The 27,169-nt window shown below is 38.2% G+C and overlaps 3 protein-coding genes across 5 annotated transcripts; all 3 read left to right on the top strand.

The window, feature by feature from the left end:
* Window positions 1-246: 246 nt before the first annotated feature.
* lum (lumican) lies at window positions 247-3,534 on the top strand. Its single transcript, XM_057324334.1, has 4 exons — window positions 247-428; window positions 547-604; window positions 1,430-2,320; window positions 2,401-3,534. The coding sequence occupies exons 3-4, from the start codon at window positions 1,447-1,449 to the stop codon at window positions 2,553-2,555; spliced, it is 1,029 nt and encodes a 342-aa protein (XP_057180317.1). The 5' UTR covers window positions 247-428; window positions 547-604; window positions 1,430-1,446; the 3' UTR covers window positions 2,556-3,534.
* Window positions 3,535-7,265: 3,731 nt separating this feature from the next.
* kera (keratocan) lies at window positions 7,266-15,457 on the top strand. Of its 2 annotated transcripts, none has more exons than XM_057324461.1 (3): window positions 7,266-7,514; window positions 12,417-13,285; window positions 13,903-15,455. In XM_057324461.1, the coding sequence occupies exons 1-3, from the start codon at window positions 7,372-7,374 to the stop codon at window positions 14,064-14,066; spliced, it is 1,176 nt and encodes a 391-aa protein (XP_057180444.1). In that variant the 5' UTR covers window positions 7,266-7,371; the 3' UTR covers window positions 14,067-15,455. The 2 variants fall into 2 exon arrangements, with proteins under 2 accessions (XP_057180444.1, XP_057180445.1); XM_057324462.1 differs by lacking the exon at window positions 7,266-7,514 and adding an exon at window positions 11,342-11,393 and having other exon boundaries at window positions 13,903-15,457.
* Window positions 15,458-15,873: 416 nt separating this feature from the next.
* Window positions 15,874-27,078, top strand: epyc (epiphycan). Of its 2 annotated transcripts, XM_057324336.1 has the most exons (10): window positions 15,874-16,176; window positions 18,724-18,907; window positions 22,156-22,357; window positions 22,610-22,855; window positions 23,119-23,940; window positions 24,307-24,402; window positions 24,672-24,830; window positions 25,075-25,277; window positions 25,505-25,600; window positions 26,003-27,078. In XM_057324336.1, exons 2-10 carry the CDS (start codon window positions 18,731-18,733, stop codon window positions 26,171-26,173), a joined length of 2,172 nt encoding a protein of 723 aa, XP_057180319.1. In that variant the 5' UTR covers window positions 15,874-16,176; window positions 18,724-18,730; the 3' UTR covers window positions 26,174-27,078. The 2 variants fall into 2 exon arrangements, with proteins under 2 accessions (XP_057180319.1, XP_057180320.1); XM_057324337.1 differs by lacking the exons at window positions 22,610-22,855; window positions 23,119-23,940; window positions 24,307-24,402.
* Window positions 27,079-27,169: the final 91 nt, after the last annotated feature.

The raw sequence follows: 27,169 nt of genomic DNA, 5'->3' as shown, positions 1-27,169 counted from the left end.
AAGTTGCCAATTTTTTTGGAAGCTCTTTCTTTTGATTTTCCACATAGTTTTGTGAGGAATATTTAGTTTTCATGACAAAAATATTTGGAGTGGGACTAGATGGAATTGTGTATGAGGTGTTTGTTGGTTTGTTAGCGCCTCGCACAATATGTGGTTTGTTTCGTGGGATAGTTTTGGAAAGGATTTGATGGAAAAGTGTGTGCGTGTCTGTGTGGCAACAATACAGGTATATATATTTTGCAAGCCCTCCCTGGTGAAGCTCTGCTCTCGTCTGTGTCTTGTGAAGAACTACATGTCCCAAACTGCTTTGCTACACGTGAACCTTGCTCGAATCCATATGTCTCAGTTGTCACGGTGAACATCCCATACCGCTGACATATTGGAGCTCATCTGACTGCTGTTTTCAATCAGACTTGGGCGACTATAAGGTTTGACTGAGACTCTTGACTGAGACCTCTTGCTCTCTCTCTCTCTCTCTCTCTCTCTCTCTCTCTCTCTCGCTCTGCACTTCCACCTCTCTCACCCTCCCTTTCTCTTTCTCTCCAGAATCCTCGGGCCACACACAACTCTACCTGAAGTCAAACACAAAGAGGGCAGCAGAAAGGTAAGGGATATCTAGCATCTGCAGTTTGACGTTTTTGTAATTATTTGTAAATGCTCTTGCTTGTTTTTTTTCTTTGTTTGGGAAAGATGATCAGCAATGTGGTTGGACACATTTTGAGGATGACTTAAGCGAGAACAAAGTTTGTGGATGTTTAGCTTGGTAATGTTTGAGCTGTCAGTTCAATCAAGACTATTTCATTCATTTAATGATTTGTTTGATTAGAAAATAATTTGATGCTTGCAAGAATGATGCATGCACAGAAACTTTTGTGGCACGTAGAGCACAATATGCAGAGTTTTACAATGTGCAGTGTTTAAAATTTGTTCAAGATTTTGCTGTTTTAAATTACGTTGCAAAAGTGTTTAATAATTACTGTAAGGCTAAATTAAGTACTGCACAAAGACACCTACATTTTATTGCTCTCACATCTGCTTTTCTTTCGAAACATTATGAAATATTATCTTACCAGTCTTGGTTTCTACAAAGAAGTGTTAACATTTTAACTTGCAAATCTTCGTACTGCAAACAAAGAAAAGAAAGGTGTAGGTATGAGGTAAGGTTAATGTAATGTGAGATGAAGTTGGATCTGCACATATGCAATGTGGGTCTAATTTGCAATGGGAGGAAGGGCTGTCTGGGCCTATGAGGATGAAGTCATCAATTTCCATTAAAAGATTTTCTCTGGGTTTTGTTTATGTCTAAGGCCGACTGTAAGATATTCTGTTATTTTTACACATTTTTCCAAATGCTCGCTTATGTAATCATTAAAACCTCTTCACATCTGTTTTCTTCTCTTTTTGCGTCTCTTCTTCATTTTCTTCCCAGGTTTGAGCTCTGCGGCCATGTTTGCTCTTAGCTGTTTCGTATTGGTTGGACTGGTATGTCAAAGTTTGGGCCAGTACGAATATGACGATTACTATTCCCCCGCAGGACTGGAGGTAATATCATCTCCTGGCTGTGCCCCAGAATGTGACTGCCCGATCAACTTTCCCTCTGCCATGTACTGCAATGAACGCAACCTGAAGTTCATCCCCATCGTGCCAATTGGAATCAAATACCTCTACCTGCAGAACAACAACATCGAGGAGGTAAAAGCCGGCGTGTTTGATAATGCCACCGACCTTCGCTGGCTTGTTCTCGACAACAACATCATCACCAGTGACAAGATCCAGGCTGGTACCATTGATAAACTGAGCAAACTGGAGAAGCTCTATTTTAGTCATAACAAGCTAACCAAACCCCCCGGCCCTCTGTCTAAGTCTCTGGATGAGTTGAAGTTGACTGACAACCAGCTCAGTTCGTTCCCCTCCAACGCTTTGTCTGGCATGGAAAACCTGACCACCGTCCACCTGTCGAAGAACAAATTGACCACCGAGAGCATTACGGGTGCCTTCAAGGGTTTGAAGTCTCTCGTTCTGCTAGATGTCAGTGAGAACAAGCTGAAGAAACTTCCTTCAGGTGTTCCAGCTTCGTTGTTGATGCTCTACGCCGATAATAATGACATCGACAGCATCCCAAATGGCTACCTGGCTAAGCTTCCAAACCTGCAGTATTTGCGTGTTTCCCACAATAAATTGGTGGATTCGGGAATCCCTGCGGGTGTGTTTAACGTGTCCTCTCTTCTCGAGCTGGACTTGTCCTTCAACAAGTTGAAGACCATTCCGGAAATCAACGAATCTCTCGAGCACCTGTACCTGCAAGTCAATGAGATAGACAGTAAGTCTTTTCCCTTTTTATTTTACAGGTTGAAGATCTGAAACAGTTTGTCAATTCATTGCACCTTTTTGTCTTTTCAGAATTCGAACTGTCTAATATCTGCAAGTTCAGCTCCCCCGTCAATTACTCCAGACTGAAAACCCTGCGTTTGGATGGAAACAACGTCACGCACAGCAGCATGCCAGACGACACCTCCAACTGCCTACGCCAGGCCTCGGAGATCATTTTTGAATAGGGTCACTATCACGATGTGAGGTCAATGATACCCAAAACGTATTAAGGCTATTGTTCTTTTTAGACACTTCGGCATCTATATGTCCTTAACCACATCTTTGCAACCATCTTTTGCTGTTTGTTTGCACATTGACAACAATATTAACTCTCCAAAATGTTTATGAAAACATTTTGGCTGCAATTGCAGTGAAATCGTGAAAATCTGGCACATAATAAATCACAGTTTGGAATGATACTGTGTTAGGAGTGGTAGTAGCATTTGAAAAAATAAACTGTACTACCTTTTCACAAAGCTTTTGAACAAATACTAAGATGTTACAATCTAAAGAGAAACACAGGTGTAAAAAAAAAAGTTAATATACTGTAGCTTATTGTCATCTAATGTCATTGTAGATGTCATTTAATTTCATTTTAATTGTTCCGCATGTTAAACATCTTAATCAATAATGTTTTATTATTGTAATCATATTATTCATAAAGCTGTCAGTAAGGAATTCAGATTGAACAACTATTACATATCACAAACTTTTTTTTGCAACTTTTTTTAGTATAATTTCTGTAAGTAAGAGAAGAAATATGGCTATGCAAATATTCTGAGGTTAAGGTAAAACTTTTTGTTTCAAAGATACGTTTTTATTTAACTATAAAGGATTGCAGTGCCAAAATGTTTATTCATAGCAAACTAGTAGCGTAATATGTTCTCAACACTGCCAACATTTATACTGTATTCTATCTGCATGCAATTCATCATACCGTTTGTAACAGTAATTGTTTACTATTCTACAGCTTTGTTTTTTTTTTATTAATTTAATACACCATTTAACGTCATCATTATGTCACTGAAATTAATGAGGCCTTGGATTACAGTAACTTTGGCACACTGTTTTGTAAAATTCCCTGATTTGTTGTTGTTTAGTGGAAAAATACAAGTTTGTTCATCTTTAATTGAATAAATCAGATTTCTTATATGTGTGGGGAAATGGACCTAAACTCCTCTCTGGAAGTCACAAAATATTTAATTTCATATCATTTCTGTTAGAGATGACATGGATAAATTTAAAGCAATAATTACAGTACACATATTTCTAATTTAACTTATATTAAAATATCAGCTTTACACATATCATTGAAATACTTTTGTCATATAATGTATAATAATATAATTACATAGTATTTCTGTGTGTCTAAAACAGCATTTTTCTTTTATTTCTTATTGAGCAGGACTTACTTTTCCTTTGAATGTTCATTTATACTTATATTTTCATTTAAATCTTAATCTAAATCTCAATGCTGATTAAAACAATCGATAAATGTATGCTTCAACTACTTGTGTACAGACAAGCTAATTTTATTTTATTAGTTTTGTCCAAGTCGTTCATCCACTTTCTTGATGCATTTGTCTTTATCTTGCTTGCTTACAGACAGCACTGCTGTCTGGAATGGAATGAAACTTTTGGTATGAATCTGTCCTTCATCCAACTCCTTCCATGCCTCTCAGACAGGCTCAAGGATGTAAAACGTTGTTATTCTGCATGCTGAAGAGAGTTTTATTTTGTTTTGTTTTAAATCAGGGCCATGGTGGCAGAACTATGGAACATCTTCTTTTGGCGTGTCTTCTGCCAAAAGATATAACAAGATTTTTCAAAGTTGCATTTAAGTCTGTCTCCGCAAGTCTGATCTCATTTACATCTATTATTTACATTTATTCATTCATTTGGCAGACTATTTTATCTAAAGCGACTTACAAATAGGAGAGCATATAACATTTTGTCAACACGCTAAACAGTACCGTTAGTTTACAAGGCCAAAGGAGGATTAAATCTACTAGGAGGATTAAATCTGGAGTAAGCAAAGGAGACAATGAACAACAAGATTTTTTTTTATTAGACACAAGACATAGACAGTTATTGGTTAGTCAAATAAATGAGGAACAGGTATGTTTTGAGTTGTTTTTTGAAAGTTGTGAAGGATGCTGCAGTTCGGGGGGAGGCTGGCAGTTCATTCCACCACAGGGGAACCGAAGGAGTAAAGGTTTTTGCAAGCGATTTGGTGCCTCGCTGTGATGGAACAACCAGGCGTCGCTCATTTTCAGACCGAAGATGACGGGAGGGTATGTAGACCTGGAGCACTGAGTTAAGGTAAAGGGGAAATTGCTGTTACCAATCTGAAGGCCAGTGTTGGCGATTTAAAATTGATGCGGGCGGCAAGTGGCAGCCAGTGAAGTGAAATTAGGATTGAAAACTAGACGTGCAGCTGCATTCTGGATCATTTGCAAGGGCTTGACTGCATTGGTTGGAAGGCCGGCCAATGGAGAATTGCAGTAGTCTCATACCAGATCCAATATTGACTGTGTTTTATTTACAACAGCGGACAACTTGTAGGCACATGCCCAGCATTCCAGAAGAGTAGAGGGTCTGGAGTGACCATCTGACACACGGGGTGGTGAGAGTTCCTCTGTCTGTCTGTCATTACCGGATGATGGGCCTGCAGCTATGACTTTCTTTAAAAAAAATCTTTCCAGATTATATCAGAGCATGAAGTTCACCACAAACAGATTTCAAGGCAACCAGGTAAAAAACTCCACAGGGACTATATAAATAGTGTGCTGGGGTTGTCACAAGAATATACTGATATTGACAATGTTATATTGCATGGTTATTGCCATCCAGTTAACACGTGTGATAATTCAGCATTACTTCATTTCAACAAAGTCAGTGGTGGTTTTGCACTTACCTAACATTTTGCTTATGGATGTCAAACGATTAATCACATGAATCACATGAAACGATTAATGGTATGAATCTGTCCTTCATCAGTTATTTATTTAACATCAATATCGCAGTAATATCGTTGTCATGATTTCTTTTGGCCATTCTCCTTGTGTAGTGAAAATCTGATATTGTGACATCCCTATTGTGTATTCCAGTGTACTGCGGTTTGAATTGTTTGATTTTGATTAAAATATTGGCAATAGAACACTATGACCAGTCCAAAATACTCACTGGTAATGGTGTAAGCTATGATTTGGCTGGTAAGCCGGCCACCGTGTTCCACCTAAAGCTGCTAGATCATTTGGTGCAGTCCAGTAAATGTCAAATTTAGCAAAAAAATCTAGCATGCTCCAAATCACAGCAACCAGTTTAAACTGGATTTTACATTGTTACGGAACTGCAAAGATGGTGAAAATGGAATGTTGCTGTGTCATGTGTTTAGTGTCCATGTGCATGTCAGCTGTGCATCTGAGGCCTTCATAGAAAACCACAGCCAGTTAATCAACATTTATTAGACACTAGAGAGACTTTGTGAAGAAACAAGAACATTGTGATAAATCTTGTCTGGTTCTTTCACAGCTGATTTCGTGAAGGACTTTTGTTGGGGCATTAATTATTCTGTATCTAAAAGAGCTTGTAATGAACACGGGGCCAAATCATTCTTCTTGTGTTGTTTGTACAGTTATATGAAGATTGTATATCTGCAATAATGTGATTTGTAGTAGGCAACTGTATAGCTAAGGCCTGGTCTATTAGATGACATAAAACTGCTGTTCAGCCATAATACCTGAATGTTTATATTAAAATACTATAAAAAAATAGTAAAAGGATCTTTAATTCTAGACTGAGAGGTTGCATATGATTTGTATTAAAATAAACTTTGCTTTGTGGACCTTTTTGAGCATCAGCAAACATCTGGAGATCTTGCACAACATGTGTGTGACTTTGTGGGTGTTTTGGATTTGGTGGTCCTTAATGCATAAGGACGGAACCGATGTATCCTCTTTTTTTATTGGAGACAAAAGATCCATTGAATAAGAACGATGTACTCCTTTTTCTAATGCGCCGTGGGATTTTAATCCGTGTTAAAAGTTAAAGACCTCTTATATTCTTTAAAGGGGTCAAATGACACTGCTAAAACGAATATTATCGTTTGTTTTAGATGTAATGCAATGTGTATGCACGATTTAAGGTTCAAAAACGTTGTATTTTCCACATACCGTGCATGTTTGTATCTCCTCTTTGCCCCGCCTCTCTGAAACACGCTGATATTTTACAAAGCTCATCGCTCTGAAAAGCGTGGTATGCTTTGATTGGCCAGTTAACCAGTGCGTAGTGATTGGTCGAATACTGCAAGCCTGTGACGGAAATGTAACGCCTCTTACCATATTTGGAACCTCAGGTTCCAAAGCAATTGTACTGACAGGTACGCCCACCTTACTTACGTATATGTCTGGTTGCCATGTACTGCAGTTCCATTTATTTTAAAGCTTAGAGGCCCAAGCTTTAAAATAAATTAGAAATATTGAGAAATAAAACAATTAAATAGAATAACCCTGTACCATCATTGTATCTCCCAACATTTTTGGCATTCCAGCTCAATCCCATCTCAGTTCACCTTTCACGGGTTGGGACGAGTTTTTGCCAGTGTGAAATGACAGCCAAATGATGTGTATCGCCCCAGGGCGACCTAGTTTTGGGGTGTTAAAACATCTTGCAAATTGAGATGATGAGGGTTGGAGATGAGGTATGTCCATTGCTCTATAGGAGTTAAATGTTTCTAAGACACATGTCACATGAAACGTGGGGGTTGTCATGGTTGTGCCAAGGGCCCCCACTTTCTGTGGCTCCACAGACCCCTCAGTGCAAAATGAAAAAGAAACTCGGGCAAAAAGTGATGTGCTAGCAATAAATATCCAATGCATGCTTGCAGAAGAAACTCGACAGTATACTCGTAACATTCGCACACCCCTTTATTCAAGCCGATGTCAAAGGTTTGGCCTTAGGGAAGTTACACTCTTACAATAGAGATCTAATAAGGCTGTGATGCATGTCTGGACCAGACAGAGAGCGAGAACAACGATAAACTGGAATCAAACTGGTGAGGAGAGCAGGCAGACCAAGAAAACCAGAACCAGACACTGTACCTCCACCTGCACCATAATCAGCTCTAGGAATAAAACAAACAGGTATCTTTTTCTTTTTTGTTGCTTTTTAGTTTTTCTCATGTTTTATGTAGTTGTGATGAAACAAGGAGATGTTTGAGAGGGGTTAAGGGGTTCATTGTTGAAATGTTTTAAACGTATCTGTTTTTGTCTATATCTCTGAATCTTCTTCCTCAGTATCTCTGCTGCATAAAATATTTTAGAAAAAAGTTTTAAATGTTTTTAGCATCTTTCCATTGTAATTTTTAGCATCTAAATGCTCATGAACTTGAATCTTATGCAGCTGTTGTCAGGAAGGTGTTTTAACAGCTTATGTATTACTACTAACACAAATGCAACAAACATTATATGGTGCTTTTAGATATTTAGCATAGAAGATATTTCTTTAATTTCTTGTAAATGTGCTGTTAAAGAAAAAGATGCTAATAATTTAATACCATTGTATACATCAGGGTGCATTCTATACAATTCTCTTATGGTTAAACCCCGTGTGAAGGGAAATTTTGTTTAGGTTTTTATTCTACTTGCTTGAATAATATTCTCTATCATACAATATAATCATATGTCCAAAAACACTAGCAGGAAAAAATAGAACTGGACAGGGAATATTAGGACAGCACTCCATCCACCAAACAGAGCAATTTATATTTATACATTTGTGTGTTCACAAACTGCCTACAGATCAAATCCCAAAGCAGGAAACAATCTCTTTGACACCATGTGTTTCTTTTTAAGTGAAACAAAGAACACAAGTTGTCTGTTTTTATTTCTCACCAGTCACCGTTTTTATCCAAGACTTTTTTGCCATGAAGAGTGTGGAGTTAAATCTTTCCCTCACATAATTTTCCTATCAAAGTCTGACCGGTTTCATCACACGCACACATCTGGATAGAAGATAACTTCCGGTCTGTGTTTGTTTATCGGTCTGGCTAGTGGATAATAATATAACTATTTCGATTTATGAAATTTTCATTAATTTTAATTTATATTATTATTTTATTGTATTGTATAATAATTGTATTAAATAAACAATAAGTGTCGTGTAACGTTGTTGCATTTAAAGAAACCGTATTGGACATTTACTAGCGGTGAGCTTGGTATTGCAGTGTAAATTCAAAATATTGGAGACCCAAGTTTAGCCAAGTAACGGTTCTTCTCTGTTTCTTTTACTTGTTATCAGAAATAATCTACAGGCACTCCATTCTTTGTGAACGTGTACCGAAAGTTAAGTTCCGTCCACAAATGCGTGTATGCTTTTGTTTATATTGTTGCTTTGAAACCGTCTATATTTCACAAAAATTGTAATGCATAAGAATAAGAATATAAGATTACAAACACACACTTACTTTTTGTTATTCTATGACCAAGAAAGAATATCATTACATTTTTGGTGTAACAGTCCTAGAGTTCAGGGGCCCGTTTCAATAAGGTGGTTCAACCAACACCAAGTTTAAATGTGAACTCTGAGTTGATTTACACCGAGATGCGAAACCTCTGGGTAGGCTTACCTTGAGTTAAGCGCGTACACCACGACTACGACAAGACAATGGAGCTCCGATATTACGATTCACCGTGGCAACAGAACCAAAGAAAAAGCAACATGGCGGTAGAAAGCGCTTGAGAACGAGGGACACTTTCTGCTCTGCATACAGTAGATTTACTAATGTGCTGAAAATGACTTAAGTTTAAATTAATAAATAGATAAATACCAATAAACAAATACATTAATCAGTAAATTAATGAATAAATGAATGAAACAACAGAGATAAAACAGAAATAATAAAGTTAGTTATGAGAGTGAGACATCATGGTGTATAGGACACGTGTAGGGTGTCAGACTCTCGTGTTAAATTCAGACTGATGTCTTAATTAATTGATTATTTCCTTTACTGCTTCACTTCTGCATTTATGTCTGTATTTATTCATTTGTTTATTCATGCACTTTATTTATACACTTTATTAAGTAATTTCTCATTGTCCATAGAAAACTACGCTCTGATGTAATACACGCTCGATGGCTGATGTTATTGATGTAATGATGGACGATAAGTTTTGATGTATCTAACTCGCTGTAAATAAAAATAGTACAGTTTAATAAAAATACACAGGGAAATGACAAAATTCCACTAGCGTCCTAAATTCCTCTCTTGAAATCAAAATACATCCCTATGAATTAATGCACACCACTTGCTCTTTAAAAAAGGGAGGAGATCGAAAGAGACTCTGAGTTTACCTGCTTCTGACCAGGTTAGATTCACAAAGTTACTATGGTTACTGACTCTGAGTATAAGTTACCTCTCTTTTAGAAATGGGCTTGACTTACCCCGCTTTCTTGGGTTTGACATACCTCGCATTCTGAAACAGAAAACCCAGAGTTTACATCATTTCAGGGTTAATATACTCAGAGTTTTCACTAAACCTCCTTTCTGAAATGAGCCCCTAGAGTTCAAGTTCTAGTGCTCATGTAGGTGTCTTGAAGATGTTTCAGAATACTTTGCATTAGCCTTTAGCACTTAACAGTTAAACTGGGCCTCTTGTTGCCCCGAGACAGCTAGTCAGCTGTAATTTTGACTCTGAAACAGATTGTAAATTGCATTGCTCAACACCTCATAACTTCTAAAACAAAACAAAACAAAACAAAACAAAACAAAACAAAACAAAACAAAACAAAGGGAATGTTTTAATTTTGTGTTACATTCTCCTACTTTTAATTTGAGATTTTACATATCAATAGATTGACATTGAACTTGTCTGCTTGCATTGTATTATAATCTTTATAGAAATTATCAGAATATATTATTATAAGATATTATAAGCACTGCAGCTAGTTACTAATTTCTGCCCTGAGAATGAACCCTTGTCATAGTCTGTATGTCCCAGCCTATCGCTCTTAGCTGCACTGTTGTAGACTTTGTGGCAGACGTCTTCAGTGATTAGACATCTTAAGGCTTCCTGTGAATAATGGGCTTTAAAATCTGTAACGCATTAGTTTGGTGTATATACGTTTTGTCCTTTAGGACACACGAGATGTTGGGTAAGAGACTGGATTACTGCTGATCATAGATTAAAGTTGGAAGGTTACCATTCACAGTGCATTAAAATGACACAGGAAGATGTTTGTTGTCGTCAGTGGAATTGAGAGCAAGTAATGACAAAATAAAATCGGCCCTTGGCAGTCAGTCAGGGACACCACCAGACACACACCAATTTCATCTCTACTCCTAAATGGAGACTGGTGCTCTCATGGGGACATTTTGGTGCAAATTTCAGTGATACAAATTTCTTAGCGTCTGAATCAACAAGTCTGAATACATCTTAACTGAAATAAATGATAGATTGACATTTTCCAGTCAATCTGGAAGAAGTAGTTTATAAACAACGTTAAAGGGAGGATTTATTCAGTGGATTGAGAGATGGTTGGTTGGTTGGTTGGTTAGTTGGTTGGCACAAAAGTTGTGCTTTGGCCTGACTAGCCTTAAGGTTCAAGATCAAGACAAAGCTACACATAGTTTCGCATCTGACTCGTGTCTAGTCTGAGTTCCCTCTGCCTGACAAAGATGTGTGTTTACATAAGACACAACTGGAGATGAATGTTGGTGTGAGGGAGGATAAGGAAGAGGCTGAAGGATCTCTATGGGACAGCCTGTATTAGCCTCATTATAAATAGACCAAGGCCCATGACGACTTCTGGCCAACACGCCGGTTTAATCACAATCCATGCCTACAGGATTATGATTCTTGATCTCAAAGGGGTGTGATTGGTTAAGATTGTGTCCAGTGTGACTGTCTTTAAGAGGTTTATCAAGTGCCATTGACACTACAAATAGAGGCAGAAGAGGGCAAGGTATCTCAGAGTTGAGACATTCATACCTCTGTGCCGTTTCAAGTGACAAGAAAACAAAGGTAAGTCCCAAACTATTGGTAATGTTGGTATAAACATTACCGTAAAATGGTTTGAGGGATATCTAGGGCATGTGAGGTAACAATATGAGTTATATTTTAATGCAACTGTTATCAGAACTGACCCAGCAAAAGATGGAGGTGGAGATCATGATTTAAAACTCTTGTCTTGTTTTGATAGATCTTCTCAGGTCAAATTGGCACCACCTGACCTGATGAAGTATTCAGGACTGGATCTTTACTGGTTCAGTGAAAGACTTTTGCCTGTAAAAAATTGATCTGCAGACAGCAACCGGATCAAAAATGTAAACCACTACCAGATGAGAAAGCTCTGCTATGGAGCTCTGAAAATGTGTTAACATATTATTTCTTGATCGGTTTTTGCTTACAGAAGGCATTCTAGCCAAGAGAAAATGTGGGTGTCAGCAGAAATAAGAATGTCTCGGCAAAAACCTAATATTAATGAGTATCATATAGCTGTAAATTTGATATTGCTTGAGATGAGAAAGCTCAGGTGAAGCGTTTAATGTATTGGAATGTGTAAAGAAATGTATACATAAAATGTATTTTAAAAGTTTGAAGGAACATAAACTGCAGTGTCAGGGCCTGTTATTTGAGATGTGAGCCAAGTATTATCACAGGCCTTGCCATGTTTTATATATTCACAAATATTCAGAAACTTTACAAGATTTTTCCAAGACTTCTGAAAGAAGACGAAGATGAAGAAGTACAATGTCAGGCTTAAGGCAATTAAAGTTGACCTGGCAGATCATTCTAAGTCTAAGAAGATTACTTCTTAACAGGGCGCGATCATTTCAACCAAAGGATCTTCCTGTTTTTATTTTAATGAGTTTATTTACTTAGTCTGACCCTGGGGAAATGTAGGGTAGATGTGTCACGATACTTAGGACAACTGTAAATGACCAAACTAAAGATTATTTAACATATACAATGAAAAATAGGATAATTTTGTTTTTGATTTTGTTATCAAGACCTTCCTAATTTGTTTTCTCGTTTATTTTGTAGGTTGAACCTAACCATGTTGTGGCTCGTTGTTGCATGTCTAGCCCTACTTTCAGTTGGCCAAGTTAGCACTCAGGAAATGCCCTACGAGCACCTGATATCCCAGCTCCAAGCATGTCCTAAAGAGTGTCGCTGCCCCCCAAACTTTCCCAATGCTGTTTACTGTGACAACAAGAGCTTGAAACGCATACCCGTCATCCCTCCGTACACCTGGTACCTGTACCTTCAGAACAACCTCATCGATGTGGTCTCAGCTGAAGCTCTGAGCAACGTCACACAGCTAAGGTGGATCAACCTCAACCGCAACAAAATCACAACCGTGGAGGCTGATGCTCTCAAGGCCTTACCCAACCTTGTACACCTGTACATGGAGGACAACTTGCTGACTTCCATTCCATCTCCTCTGCCCAGCAATCTAGAACAGCTACGGCTCTCCCGTAACAAAATCTCAAAGATACCACCTGGAGTCTTTTCTGGGATGGACCATCTTACCTTGCTGGATCTTCAAAGCAACAAGCTGCAAGGTGACGCAGTGACAGAGGTCAACCTGAAAGGTCTGAGCAACTTGGTCCAGATCAATTTAGCAAAGAATCAACTGAACAGCATGCCCCTTGGTCTGCCACCCACAACCACGCAGATCTTTCTGGACAGCAACAATATTGAAAAGATTCCTGCCGAGTACTTCAAGGGTCTTCCCAAGGTGTCGTCTCTCAGGCTCAACCGTAATAAACTGGCAAATGGAGGCATCCCAAAAACAGTTTTTAATGTTTCCAGCATACTGGACCTGCAACTTTCTTACAACCAGCTCACTGACATGCCCATCATCTCCCCTGGACTGGAACACCTGCATCTGGATCACAACAGAATCAAAAGTAAGTCCAGAAAGCAATCTTTTTATAAATAGTCTCTGGACAAGCCCTTGTAAGTTACAAAATGAGTGAGTGCGAACGTTGAAAATGCATGCATTAAAGTCACCATGAAACGGAAGTTGTGATTGACTTCTTTTCCATATCGTGACGTACATCCGAGTGAAACAGCTTCTGAAATTAGAAAAATGTAGGGCGGGGCTTTATTTTGCCCTTCCCTTTTTGATTGGTTTGTTGTACATTGGGCCTGGAGGGGAGAGCTTAAAATGCCTGCCTGACCATTGGACAGTGAGTATAGTCCTACCTCTTTTTTGTTGCTTACGTCATATGGTGAAGAGTTGTTGTTTACTCAACTTTATTTATATAGCGCTTTTACAAAGTTTAGAGGGGGAGAGGAGCTTAATGTTTTTGATTAAAGATTAAAAGTGCAAATGAATAAAAAAAAATGATATCCACGGATAAATCGTTTATAATCACTGCAACACTGTGTAAAACACTTAGAATTTTCCTGTTTGATTTCATGGTGACTTTAAAAAAGGCATCATATATTTATCCTTCCATATTATAAATCTATATTTATAAAAATGTATAAATATATATTAATAATGCTATCATTTCCATAGGTGTGAACAGTTCTGATATTTGTCCACCTGGGGCACTTGATGACTACTTTAGTGACAATGGGCCACGTCTGCGCTACCTTCGCCTTGATGGTAATGAGGTCAAGCCCCCAATTCCACGAGAGCTGATGATGTGTTTCCGTCTCCTTAGGGCGATTGTGATATAAAGGTGTGACGCCAGTGAGACACTCCTGTCCATAACATTAATCAGATCTGAATGTGAATGGAAACTAAAGTACTGGTCCAATGATCCAATATAATGGTCCAATAAGGGACTATCTATTTGGAAATTCAGAAATTAAAAATTGAACTCTGTTAGTACCCTGCTGAAAATATTGCAGTAATGTAAACCGGCATTTATTGTCATGATGGACATAATGCAGACATGGTTTTTGCTGGGATAGCTCATGGCCCAACATAGTCATACTTTAACCAGCAACTAATCTGATAAAGCTGGTCAACCAGCATTGTATTTTGGTAAAGCTGGTTGACCTAAAAACGGGTGGGCCTGGTGGAAACACCAACATCCCACAATGCAAACCATAATCCTAAACTAAATCTATGCTGGTCTTTTCAGCAGGGTGAGATTCATTTGACTGGTTCATTTAATGGTTCCTCATGTGGATGTACAGGTATTGTAAAACCACAGTGCCTTCCTTTCCTTTTATATGTATGGCGAACTAGCAAGCCTACTCTGTGAAAAATAGCATTACCTGTTAAAAATGTATGCTCCAGCCAATAATTGTCCTTATAAGTAATGTAATTTCCCTATTCTGAGTAGATGTTTAAAATAAAATAAATCTCACTAAATATAGTATTACCCAGAACCCATTTTACCTCACCACATCATTCGGGGGTGTTTTTGGACAACGGAGTTATGGCCTGATTATGAAGCCAGATTTCTTGTAGTGAATTTTACACAAAGGTGGTGTATTTTATTCAAAGCTTGTTTACATTCAGTCACAATAGCAGCAACAAAAGTCTGAGATTAGACTTAATTTTTTGTTTAAGTGTCAAACTGTATGTTGTTGCACAACTTATATCTATTCTTAAATTGCTTAAATACTTTCTTAAAGAAACTGCGAACGTATTCCCGCAATTTTAGTTGTTTTACATCTTTGTACAATCAATATTTTCCAGCATGCTGGTACAAAAGTCCTTTCCTGACGAATGTGACATAAACTAGTTTTCAAGATAAACTATTTGTCATTGTTTTTGAATTGCACTACCAGTGAACATTCTAGACTCGCTTAAAGATATTAATAATGTTAATATTCTTTTTCAACGAACAAAGTTTTTCATTTTACACCTGCAATCATTGTAGCAAAAAGGTGAAAAATCAATGTCTACCAACACTGAGAGCTGTGTTTTGTCACAGGGATCATTCAAGATAATTACCTTCTTATGTTCTTGATTAAATTGTTTTCGATTGAAATTATCTTGTTCATAATTTGACATTATAAATGGTTTGGAGATGCACAAAACCTATATGCCTGCTGTAAATGAGGCCAACATGTGGATTAGTTTCATGTTATTTAGCAGGAGGTAACAGAAAGACAATTAGCATGAAATAATAATTCGAGGCCTATAAAAACATCCAGCAGATATTGGTACAGCACTTCCTGAAAGTTAACAAGTCTTCATCTGCACTGCAGTGTGTTCAAGGTTAGCGTTTAGCGCCGAGCTCTGGCGCAGAACAGAATGGAGGCCTTTTCTCCCTCTCAGTGCTACGCTAACAGAGAATCTCACAGAGGGCCCATTGTGTGCAGGGGCCCTGCAGATCCATACATGAAAGCAGAGCATGCCTCACGCTCACCTCAGGAAAAGAAAGACAAATATCTCATATTTAGAACTGAATAACTTATCTGTCTCTTCAGGAAACAAAAAACAAAGAGGGTTATTAGGGATTAAAGGCTTTTTCGCAGCTGGGGGTCTGTCAGCGTGCAGATTGTGTGCCATGTTGGCTTTTAGTGTGTGTGAGCGTGTAACGCAGTGTGGTATGGGGTGGGCACTAGTGTAGATGTGACCAAAACCCAATCTCTCACTTTTCTCGGTCTCATTTCTTACCTTCACACACAAGGACAGGTACGGGGGTGCATGGACACTTACACGTCACACACCTTTAAACACCTCAACGCACGCACCGATACAGATACACAGACACACACTTGTGTTCTCACAGCTACCGTGAGTGACCGGTTGCCATTGGCCAGGCCCACCAACCCTCTGCCTGTCCGATCTGGAGAACAGGACCATTTGGGAAAGAAGGAGAAAGAGGTAAGGGCTCTATGTGCTTCTATATGATGGTGTTATGCTTTAGAGAAGGGATGAGACCGGAGGGCTTCACCTTCTGCTTATAGGTTCGATTATCTTGGGGCCACTGGCACTAAAGCACAATTGCTAAGCTAAAATACACCTGACTGATAGTATTAAGACCTTTTTTGTGGATGCCCGGTTTAATGATACAAAATATGGGTATCTTGCATTTATTCTTCTTGTTCTTATAATGAAATTGGCTTAATAATACCACGTTAATATATGATGGTTTAGTATACGCTTACATGTGGCCTGTTTGGTGATGGGAGAAATTCCTGTGCACTCTTTTATTTCGGCATATTTTACCATTCTTTGGTTTTCTGGGTTTGGGCAAAATGAGTGAAGTATTAGATGTGACGATATGGTTGATATTTAATAATTATATTATTTGATATTTATTTTACCTAAAAGGGATAAGCAAAAAATGTGACTAGAGAAATGAAATGGGCACTGGACTCCCTGATAGCAAACATACATCTCAAAGACGTCTATTTGATGTCAGCATTTACATCTGCAAGATGTCTTTTTTTGACTGTTTGCTCATCTTCAGTACTTCTCTGTAACGTTTCCTGTCAGATCTCACATAGATATTTAGAAGATGTTTAAGATGTTTATGATTTATAATGTATGTAAAAATGCTTTTTCCAAGACGTTTATGAGATGTTTTTACACGGAAGATGTTTCCCAGATCTTTATTAGATATCTTACAGACGTACCTCTGCTTTCGGGGCTGTTGATTTTACATTTAGCTCATTCGCAGTCAGGATTTTAAACTATATTTCTGCTGAAGCAGAACATATATTTTGCATATTTTGCAGTATTTGCATTATTGGAAGTGACGTTGAATCGCTAATGTTATTTGCCAGTATTGGCACCATCACCAGAGAGGAAGAAATTGCAAAATCAATGACCATGCGGAATGCTGGAAGGAAGAGCCAAAAACAACATTAGGACAGTTGCTTACACACACACACACACACACCTACACACACACACGGGGTCCGCACACTGCAAATACTGCCCACAGTGTGTAAAAGCCAAGCTCTGTGTGCAGTATAGTCTCTCTTTCAGTATTTCCCAGCTGAGTTTGAAACTGTCAACTGAAACTTGTACACTCAACGAGAGCTGATTTTTTCATTGAAGCAGAGATGTTTTAGACTGTAAGATTACAGTGTTAAATCAATAAAATGTGTTTAAAATCTCTGTTTGTAATCGCATGAAATGATTGGGTGTCGGAAACACACAGGGAAAAGATTTATTGCTAAAGATACAGTGGAGTGCAACTATGCCCCTAAATAGCTCATTGCTATGAGTTACAGTGTGTGTGTGTGTGTGTGTGTGCGTGTGTGTGTGTGTGTGTGTGTGTGTGTGTGAAAGAGAGAGAGATACAGCGAGATCGTAACTCACTGACCTGCTGTCCACAGATCTTGGTGGAATTTCGAGCTTGAGCGAGGAGACAGACCCTCATAAAGAGTCTCTGTCAGAGGTCTCGCTCTCCTTTTCCTCACTTTCCCTTACTTAGCTCTCTCCATCTCACCCCGAGGACCAGAACCTCATCCATAATCTCTGCGCATGAACCCCTCTCTATCATCACATCAGTCACTCATCGCCCCTTTATACAATATATTTTGAAAGACATCCTCTCCTGTTCTCCGTTCAACTTGAATTCTTATGCTAATAATTGACAATGTATGAATGATTGAACATTTAAAATGTTAAATATGTGACATTATATGTACTTATAGATGCTGTTTTTACAAAGTTTTCCATTTACAATGTGTGATTTTCCAAAAAAAAAAAAAAACTGCTCATCATTATGTTGGAAAAGAAACCTTTTATGATGTCACCATCTCACCTCTGACCTTTTGTCTTTAACACACAAAGCAGTCATTGAGTGGATTCAAGATGGCTGCTGAGGTGGTAACTTCTTGGTTTGTTTAGAGGCCAAACTGGCCTCATTTTTCATTTCTGTTAATGAACAGAGTTCTCCAGCCTCAGAAATTTGCAGACGACAAGTTTGTATTCCACTAGCCACAGAACTCTGAAGAGACTCTATTTACCAAAGATAGGTAACAAGCTAAAGACTATTTATGGAATCTCTAGCTCGGCATATTTCAACTTTTTTGGCAATTCTTTTTATTTTAAAAGTGTATTTTACGTATGTACAGAAAAATCAGCAACTATATCTTCCATGGTGTGCAGATGTATTTGGTGAGCCAGAAGATTTTTGAGAAGCATATTTGAGATGCACCACAGCCAATCCAAGCAAGTGTGGCTCTCGATCTCCCTTCTGGGGAAACCCAGGTCAAAGAGTCCTTTGGTAGTATGATGTGGGAAGTGAAAATCATATTTTGCTGTAGTAAATAAATATATTATATAACACTGGCATAATAAATGGTTTGATATATTCATAATCTGTTTATTCACTTTCTATTGCCACTGATACTCTTCTATTAATTCTACAAAACATCTCAGAATAGACATTTAGGTGTCTGATTCTGTGTCCAGCAGGACGATGGTAATGTTGGTGTGGGGACTTCTTGTTCTGAGTGTGGCGGCAGCCTCTCCCCCCAGATATGCCCGGCAAGCAGAACTGGACAACTACGACAGCAACAACTATGATGTGGATCTAGATCTGAGCGTTGACAACCAAGACGTCTACGACTATTACAATGAAGTTGATGAACCACAGGTGAGAGATTCAGTATGACCTCAAAAGGCCATTTTTGTATCATCATAGATTTTCTCATAAAGATCACTTCTAATCACTTATAATGTTGTTGCCATGGTTTCTTGGAACACCCTCTCTGTTACATTTAGAATTCAAATGAGTATTAATTTTTCTATGTACACATCTTTTGCCATAGTTCAGTTGGTCAAATGGTTTTTAACTGATAAATCGTGCACAAGCATTGGGTTCAGGTCTAGTTGTCATGCAGGAATGTATTGCAGCAGTTTGGCTTTAGGGTGTTTGACTTTGCTTTTCATTTGCAGTGCAGATTCAAGTCTTCCTGCGGATAATAGCATCCAGTAATGTCAGTGTCTGTTTTATGATTTTCATTTCAAAACATTTTTAACCCAGCTGCTGTGCTTTAGGGTCGGTCACGGAGGCCACGTAGGGCTGATATTGGTCCCTTTCCTCAGTGAAGCATGAGTTTTCTATGCGATGGAATGTATTGCATGTTTGCATATTTTTAAGCTATCTATAGCCAATGTTGGCAATGTAATATTTAATTAAGGTTTCATTAAGATCTGTAATGCATGTGGACCTGATTACCCCAAATGAGATTAATATCACATATTTATCAGTCTTTTGACATCCCCAAGACACACCTAGCATTCCATAAGCACTGGTATTTACAGTGCATTATTTATGATATGAAAAAGTTAATTCATGACATGCTTCACATAACAAATACCTGCCTTGGGCATAACATTTGTATGATGGACAGACCAGATGTTGCTGAGTGTGAATTCAACTCTCACATTCAACACAACAGTATTGGACAACTGAATTTTCCACTGGCACAACCTAATGGAAGGAAAAGTAGACATTGGCATTTTTTTTACCGTACTGAAGGATAAGCAGTAGATTTACAACACTAGCCATACTTGTATGCTGAATGATTTTCACATAAAGCAATGGAATAACTTTGTTTGCTGGATGCACATGTACCTGACAGTTATTGTAACTGGCTATATATTTTTGACTGTTTTTGTTTTTATGCTATTATTTCATCATCTTCAGCATGAAAATAGAGACAAACCAAAAGTATGTTTGACTGGCACAAGCCAAGATGGCTTTGAAGAAGAGACAAATTGAAGCCAAGAGACTTAACTTGATCCTGATGTGAATGTTATGTAGTTATACCCACAAAAAGCATGCCGGAGTTACAACAGACCTTGTGTAAGCTGTTTATTTAAGCTCTTCAGGATATTGTGAATGTTTCATAAATTGTGAAAATATTTGTTCTTGCTCTGCTGAGAAATTGAAGTTGCTGAATTAAAGTTGACCTAGATTATTGGTTTGACATCTAATAAATAATTTAACTTGTGTGTAAGGGAACCCTCCACAAATATGGTATAAAATGAGGCGTGAAAGGAATAAATAATAATTCACAAAATATTTCCTTCAGGAACTTTGCAATCCAGTTATGAAATATTGATATTTTTCAGTTCAGTTTAAACACAATTTTGTTATTTAATTGACTATTTTATTTACCAGCAATAACCATGAATACCAAATTAAAAATAGCTTACAAAAAGTTTAAAAAATGCTAGAATGGGTTTGCACATGTAGCATAATTAAGGCTAGTTTTTAGTTGAGGTTTTTAGTTATCATGTCCCATAGATTAAGTGAAAAATATGTGTGAATTTTTTCATGCATCATTAAATATTTGTGCTTAGAACATAAGGACACCAAATCAATATTTTTTTAAATTGTAACTGTAATTTATTTAACTGCATTTCTACCATTTTAATTGGTTTTAAATAGCTGATGACATTTTTTTATTAAATATCACTTCAATAGAAATTTAATTGCTAATTACTTTACATGCTTGGTGTATCATATTTGTGGAAAGTGGCCAAAGAAAATTTAGCATTTGTCCAAATCCATACACAGTAAGCATGGAAGGGTGCTTGTGTGTGCTCGTCGTACATGCCATCCTGCATGTGTCAGTGTAAATGCAAGTACATATAGGGTCTTGTAACGCATGTGAAAGTGTATCATGACAAAATGTCCACTTTTTTCTCAAGGGCAGATCTTATTACATCAGGCTGTTTTACATTTTGCAAAAAAAACAGCTGAAGAAAAATGAATGTTTAGGAATGCTGTTTTTTTCATTTATTTTTTTTAGCACTTCTTGTGTTATTGCTTTTTTATGGTTAATTACTTTGTTTTCCTTAGTCTTGCAAGTTATTTTGGTGGTTAAAAACATTTGCTATCTAAACGTAAATATTTTGACCAAATATTTGGCTATTTGTCTTTTGTTTATTAGTCTTCATGCTAGACTATTGACAAAATTGGCATTGTGTCACTTTCACTACAAAGGAGCATTAAACAGCTCAACGTAGTTTTGGTTTAGTGGGTTTAAGTTGACCTTACTTGTTACACATGAGAAAGTTCTTCTGGTAAAATCTGTGTGGAAATATGGATTTTTCTGCTACCATGTATGTCTTGGTTCCACATGGACCATCCTGGAGAATAGCAGCCATTGAAAACTGTCAATGGTTTAACAGCACCCCTCTCTGGTTTGTAGTGGAATCAAAGACAAGACAAACTGGACTTTTCTACTTTTTTGTATTTAATCTGCCCCCCAAATAATGTATGCAGTGTGAACTTGTGTAGTTTCGCAATGAATAAAAAGAATGACTGCAAAAAGCAGTATATGCTAAATTTGTCCTACCAACCGTTAACATGTGTGAGGAAAAGGATCACTTTGAAAGCTTTGGTTGAGTAGGTCAGATACGTGATAAATGGCTCAGTACCCTCTCAAAGGGTAATCAACCTTCTGATGAGTAACACGCTTTAGAAATTCTCAGAATAATTGTGACAACAATCAAATTTCTTAGATGGTTAAATAGAGCATGTTATCAGTATGCTTCATATTTAACTCTAGATCAGTGGTTCTCAACCTTTTTGACTTGAACTCACAAAAACTCACAATTTCTACCCCGCAAAAATGTTTTTCTAAATTTATAATTAGTTTGTTTTGAGGTCCCCTGGAAGTTGGCTGAGCCCCCCTCGTGGGCCGCCTCCCAAACCCCCCCAACCCGTTGAGAACCAATGCTCTAGACTGACTCTTCAATCATTGTGAGGTAGACATATTTAATCTTTAGCAGACCTTCTGAGTTCTGACAAGACCTTGTTATAGAGTTTGAAATAGGACAGGAGCTTATTTGCCAGCTACAGTATGTTTACCTAAGCTCTCATTACAGATTGACACCTTAAATCCTGATGAGGACTCTGACCCTTCACATAGTGCCTATATAGAGGAGGAAGAAGAAGAGGTGGTGCAAAAACCAGAGCAACGTTGGACAGTTGAAGATAGAGAAGACACAGAAGTACCCATAACGCCTCTTCTCATCCAATCAGGGTCTGGGGAGTCAGGAACTCTGATGGGCCCTAATGCACAGGGAGGTCTGTACCATTGTTGCTAACACCTACACCCCCACCCCCCCACACCCACAGAGACATTGCTAATCATCATTACTAGCCTGCAAACCATTATCTCGTGCTTTTATTCCATTTAACTGGCAATCTGATTGGTTAAATGAGTTATTTAACTTTACTTACATGCATCGCAGCCCAATCATATTTTTAACAAGTCCATATATAGTCACAAGTGTAATTCTAATATCTGTTCTAACACCTAATCTTGTCTTGAACAAGAGGAGGAGCTTCGTCTGACGCCCATTGACATCCTTCAGATTTCTGGGGACATTTCGGGTTCTGGTGAAATGAACTCTGGAGCCTCTGGGGATTCACTCAGTGAAATAGCTTCCGGGTCTGGAGAGATTTTGGGCTCTGGGGGTTCTAACGCCTCTGGTGACATTTTGAGTTCTGGGGTCTCTGGGGATTTTGGCTCTGGAGTTTCTGGGCTTTCTGGTTCGGGCATAATAATGTTCTCAGGTGGAGGTTAGTATTCTAGCCTTTTGGTTTGCTCATTTTAAATGTAGCTTGAGGGGATCTTGATTACCACAAAATAGATTTTCTCTGTGGAAGAATTATATCAACACCTCTTACATTGTAGTGATGAATGAAGTAATAATTGTCTGTTCTGTATTGGTTTAATATTGAATTGGTTAGTCCATCATCTTTGCAAGCATTGCTATCATCTTTCATCCAACGTTGAGGGGAAACTAATTTGTTTCTTGCAACCTCACCTTGTCTCTCACAAGAGGAGGAGATCCTAAGATTTGGAATCACTCCACAAGAGGCGTCTGGGGATTTTGGGGAGTCTGGGTTTTCTGGAGAGATTGAGGGGCCTGTGGTGTTTCAAAAGTCTGGGGCTTCTGGGTTTCCTGATGTGTCCGGAGAGTCTGGGGCTTCTGGGTTTCCTGATGTGTCCGGAGAGTCTGGGGCTTCTGGGTTTCCTGATGTGTCCGGAGAGTCTGGGGCTTCTGGGTTTCCTGATGTGTCCGGAGAGTCTGGGGCTTCTGGGTTTCCTGATGTGTCTGGAGAGTCTGGGGCTTCTGGGGTTCCTGATGTGTCTGGAGAGTCTGGGGCTTCTGGGGTTCCTGATGTGTCTGGGGCCTCTGGGGTTCCTGACGTTTCTGGACAATCTGGGACTTCTGGAGTTTGGGAGGTGTCTGGGACCTCTGGTGAACCTGAATTGTCTGGAGAGTCTGAAGCCTTTGAAATTATTGAGATATCTAAAGAGCTATGGACTTCAGAGGTACCAGAGGTGCCTGTGGAGCCTGTGACCTCTGGGTTGCCTGAGGTGTCTGGGGAGCCTGGGACCTCTGGGGTGCCCGGAGAACCTGGTACCTCTGGGATGCCCGAGGTGTCTGGGACCTCTGGGTTGCCCGAGGTGTCTGGAGAGCCTGTAACTACAGGGGTGCCAGTTGAGCCTGAGCCCTCTGAGGAACCTGGGGAGTCTGGGGAGATTGAGGTCCCTGAGGAGCCCGTGGAAACTGGAGAGCCTGACAGCCCAGAGGACCCTGTGGTGACTGAATCCCCAGAAGTCACAACAGAAATATTCTTTCCTGAACTAGAGGAAGGTCAGTACCTTTATCAACACCATGGACTGCAATGATTTCAGGTGTATGTTCAGATTTTGTTGTGAAAATCTGTATTGGATCAGAAAAGTTTGGAGCAGCTTAACAAAAATGTTAATCACTATCAGACATATTGTTTTACCAATCATTGCTAGGGTATCTATAAATTAACTGCAAATTTAACTTCATTTAACTGGCTCATATTGGTTAAATGTGTGTAAATTTTCCCTGGTGTGAATTATAACAACAGTAAGGATGCATTTTAACTTCTCAATGTCAGTATTACTCACTGTCTGTCCTGTTCTATTGTTCACCCTGTGTCCATGTGCTAATACATTCCGTAACACCTTAATATTGTTGTCTAACAAGAGGAGGAGATACTCCTAACAACCCCGACCACTCCCCAGGAGGGGGCTGGGGGTGAAATAGGGTCAGGGTTACCTGAAATTGACCCATACATACCAGGTCAGTATTTCACCAGTGCATTCCATTTAAATTATTAGTTTTTTCATATCAAAATGTGCTCAGTCTATTATCTTATAACTTACCTAATTATCTAATAAAGGAATGTTTGCTTAACTCATTTTGTCATAGATTAAGGTTCTCAAGTCTGTTAATGAATGCTACTAAAATGGTCAAATGGTTTATGTTTTGTTAGCAGTTGCTAACAGTTCTTTTTGTATTTAAAATGTTGTTTTTGTGTTTTGCATGCCACCTGCCATTTTGGTGGTAAGGTATGTCTACCTGTGTGCTGTGTATCTGTCTGGTTGGATCCGTGTACTGTGATGACCTCAGGCTGGACCGTGTTCCACCCCTTCCCAAAGAAACCACTCATTTCTATGCCCGCTACAATAAAATTGCCAAGATTAGCAAGTCTGACTTCACCAACCTGAGTATGTGTTCGGTCAAACACACCATAAGTCATCATGTCATGATCTGAGATATGAACATAAGTTTATATAGACAGAAAATTGAATATTAAATATTCAAATATTAGAAACAAAAAAAGTATTACTTTATATTTAATAGCATTCACGTGATGCTAAGATCTTTTTGTTTTTCTGAATTTAAATCCTCAATTTTCTCAATTTTCAAAAACTAATTTGAAATTACTTTATTTTTGTTTTTATGATAAAGACAAGTTAAAGAAAATTGATCTGACAAGCAATGCCATTTCCAAGATTGACGACGATGCTTTCTTTGGCCTTCCTGCTTTGGATGAGGTGATATTAAGAGAGAACAATATCAGACAACTTCCTGCTCTGCCACCCTCTATGACCCTTATTGATGCTTGCCACAACCAGCTGAGCAGCACTGGCATCCATAGAGAAGCTTTTAAGGTAAAAAAAACAAGTGTCAGGATTGAATAGAGGGATACATCACAATTAACCTTTGTAGATTCATGTAAAAGGCTATTGTTGTGCTTAAAGAGCTTATGGAAATGCAAAGAAAAAAACAGATAGGATCAAATCAATTTGGAAACTTCTAATAGTACCAATACACAACTGATAATCCTTATCCAGGTAAAGAAAGCCTATTTATTTATACATGTACATTTTGTTTTAAGGACATGCCAGGGCTACTTTACCTCTACTTGACAGACAACAACATTGACCATATCCCAGTTCCTTTGCCCCACAGTCTGCGCTCCTTGCACCTGCAGGTACCTGTGCTCCCACCTCACTAGTGCCACCTTGTGGACATCTACAAATCCTGACACTTAACTGGATTCCATACATGTAGTTTTTTTTATTTTAAAACAACCAGTTGACAATTCAGGAATTACGTTGTTTGCTTGGGAACTGCAGAAAAGATCAATGATGACATAGAAAATTATAACGTAAACAATGAATTAATTTATTACCAGCTTTTCTGGTGATATGCACAGTGCTTTATAATGGACTTTTTAAATATGTAAATAAAATGATGAGGTATCACACACACAAGCTTTAAAAGAAAAGATCTCTAAATCTTAAGATTTCTAAAAAAGATTTTTAAACAATGGCATAAAAAGTGTGTACCTGTATGATACATTAAATATATATATATATGTTTTATCATTCAGAATAACAATGTCCAGATGATGCACGATGACACTTTCTGCAATCCACATGATTTAAACTACATCCGCAATGCCCTGGAGGACGTTCGCCTGGACGGTAATCCCGTCAACCTCAGCAGAACCCCACAAGCCTTCATATGTTTGCCACGTATACCTGTTGGTAACCTTATTTAAAATGAAACACACTCAAACGCACACATGCAAAACTCACACGTATGCACATGCATCAAAACTCCTCTGTGAGAACTTGTTTTTAAACGTTGGGCTCGTGCAAACACTTGGATATGAATGGATGTCTTTTAAAAGAAGTTGGCATAAATGCATGAACAGACTCACACTTTCACAGGAGAACTGGTGGACACTACTATCCCTTTGCTGCTTGTATTTATACACACAGTATGAATACATATCACAATGTAGGATGTTTGTAATCGCATTTGAATGAAAGACGGAAGGATTTTGTTCAGTTGATCGTATAAATGTACTCCCTCATATCCGAGAGAGACCATTCACAATGAATCTCTCCTAGAAACACAGAAAACCATGCATCCATTTGAATCAGTCATTTATTTATCAAATACTAACAAACCTGAAAAAATGATGCAAGTAATTTACAAAGGCAGATATCTCAGTTTAATTTAATTAACAAAACAAAACAAAAAAACTTATTTTTGTGTGTGTTGTAGCCTACTTGGTGCCTGTTTGGGGCTGGTTGCAATAGCCAGGGAGAACGGTTAAAATTTGTTTTGTAAAAAATAATGAAATATTGTTAATATTCATAAGGAATTAAACAAATGTTTATGATAAGATTAAGGTTTGAAAGGTAAATTTTGATCAATGCAATAAAACAAAGCATTCTAACAATGAATTTGTTGTAAAGTCTGTACTGTAATATAAAATATATAAGCTGTCTTTTTGTTACAAAAACTGCAATATTTTAGTGTTTAATCTATCAAGTTGTTGTTATGACCATGTTTATGTCCATATGGCATTCGCACACTTAAAAACTGTTGTACTGGCTAAAGGGGTTTGAGAATGATTGGGGGGAGGGTGGTAAATATTAGCCCAGCTTTGTGTTTTGTATGGAAATATCACACCTGAATAAAGATTTGTGATGACCTTTCTAAATCAAAGGCGGCTTAACGTTTTCCTTTTTACAGTAGCTTGAAA

Source organism: Triplophysa rosa, linkage group LG24 (genome assembly GCF_024868665.1).
Source record: "Triplophysa rosa linkage group LG24, Trosa_1v2, whole genome shotgun sequence".
NCBI classification, from domain to species: Eukaryota; Metazoa; Chordata; class Actinopteri; order Cypriniformes; family Nemacheilidae; genus Triplophysa; species Triplophysa rosa.
Note: the sequence above shows the minus strand (reverse complement) of the source record. Positions and strands in the feature narration are given on the sequence as shown.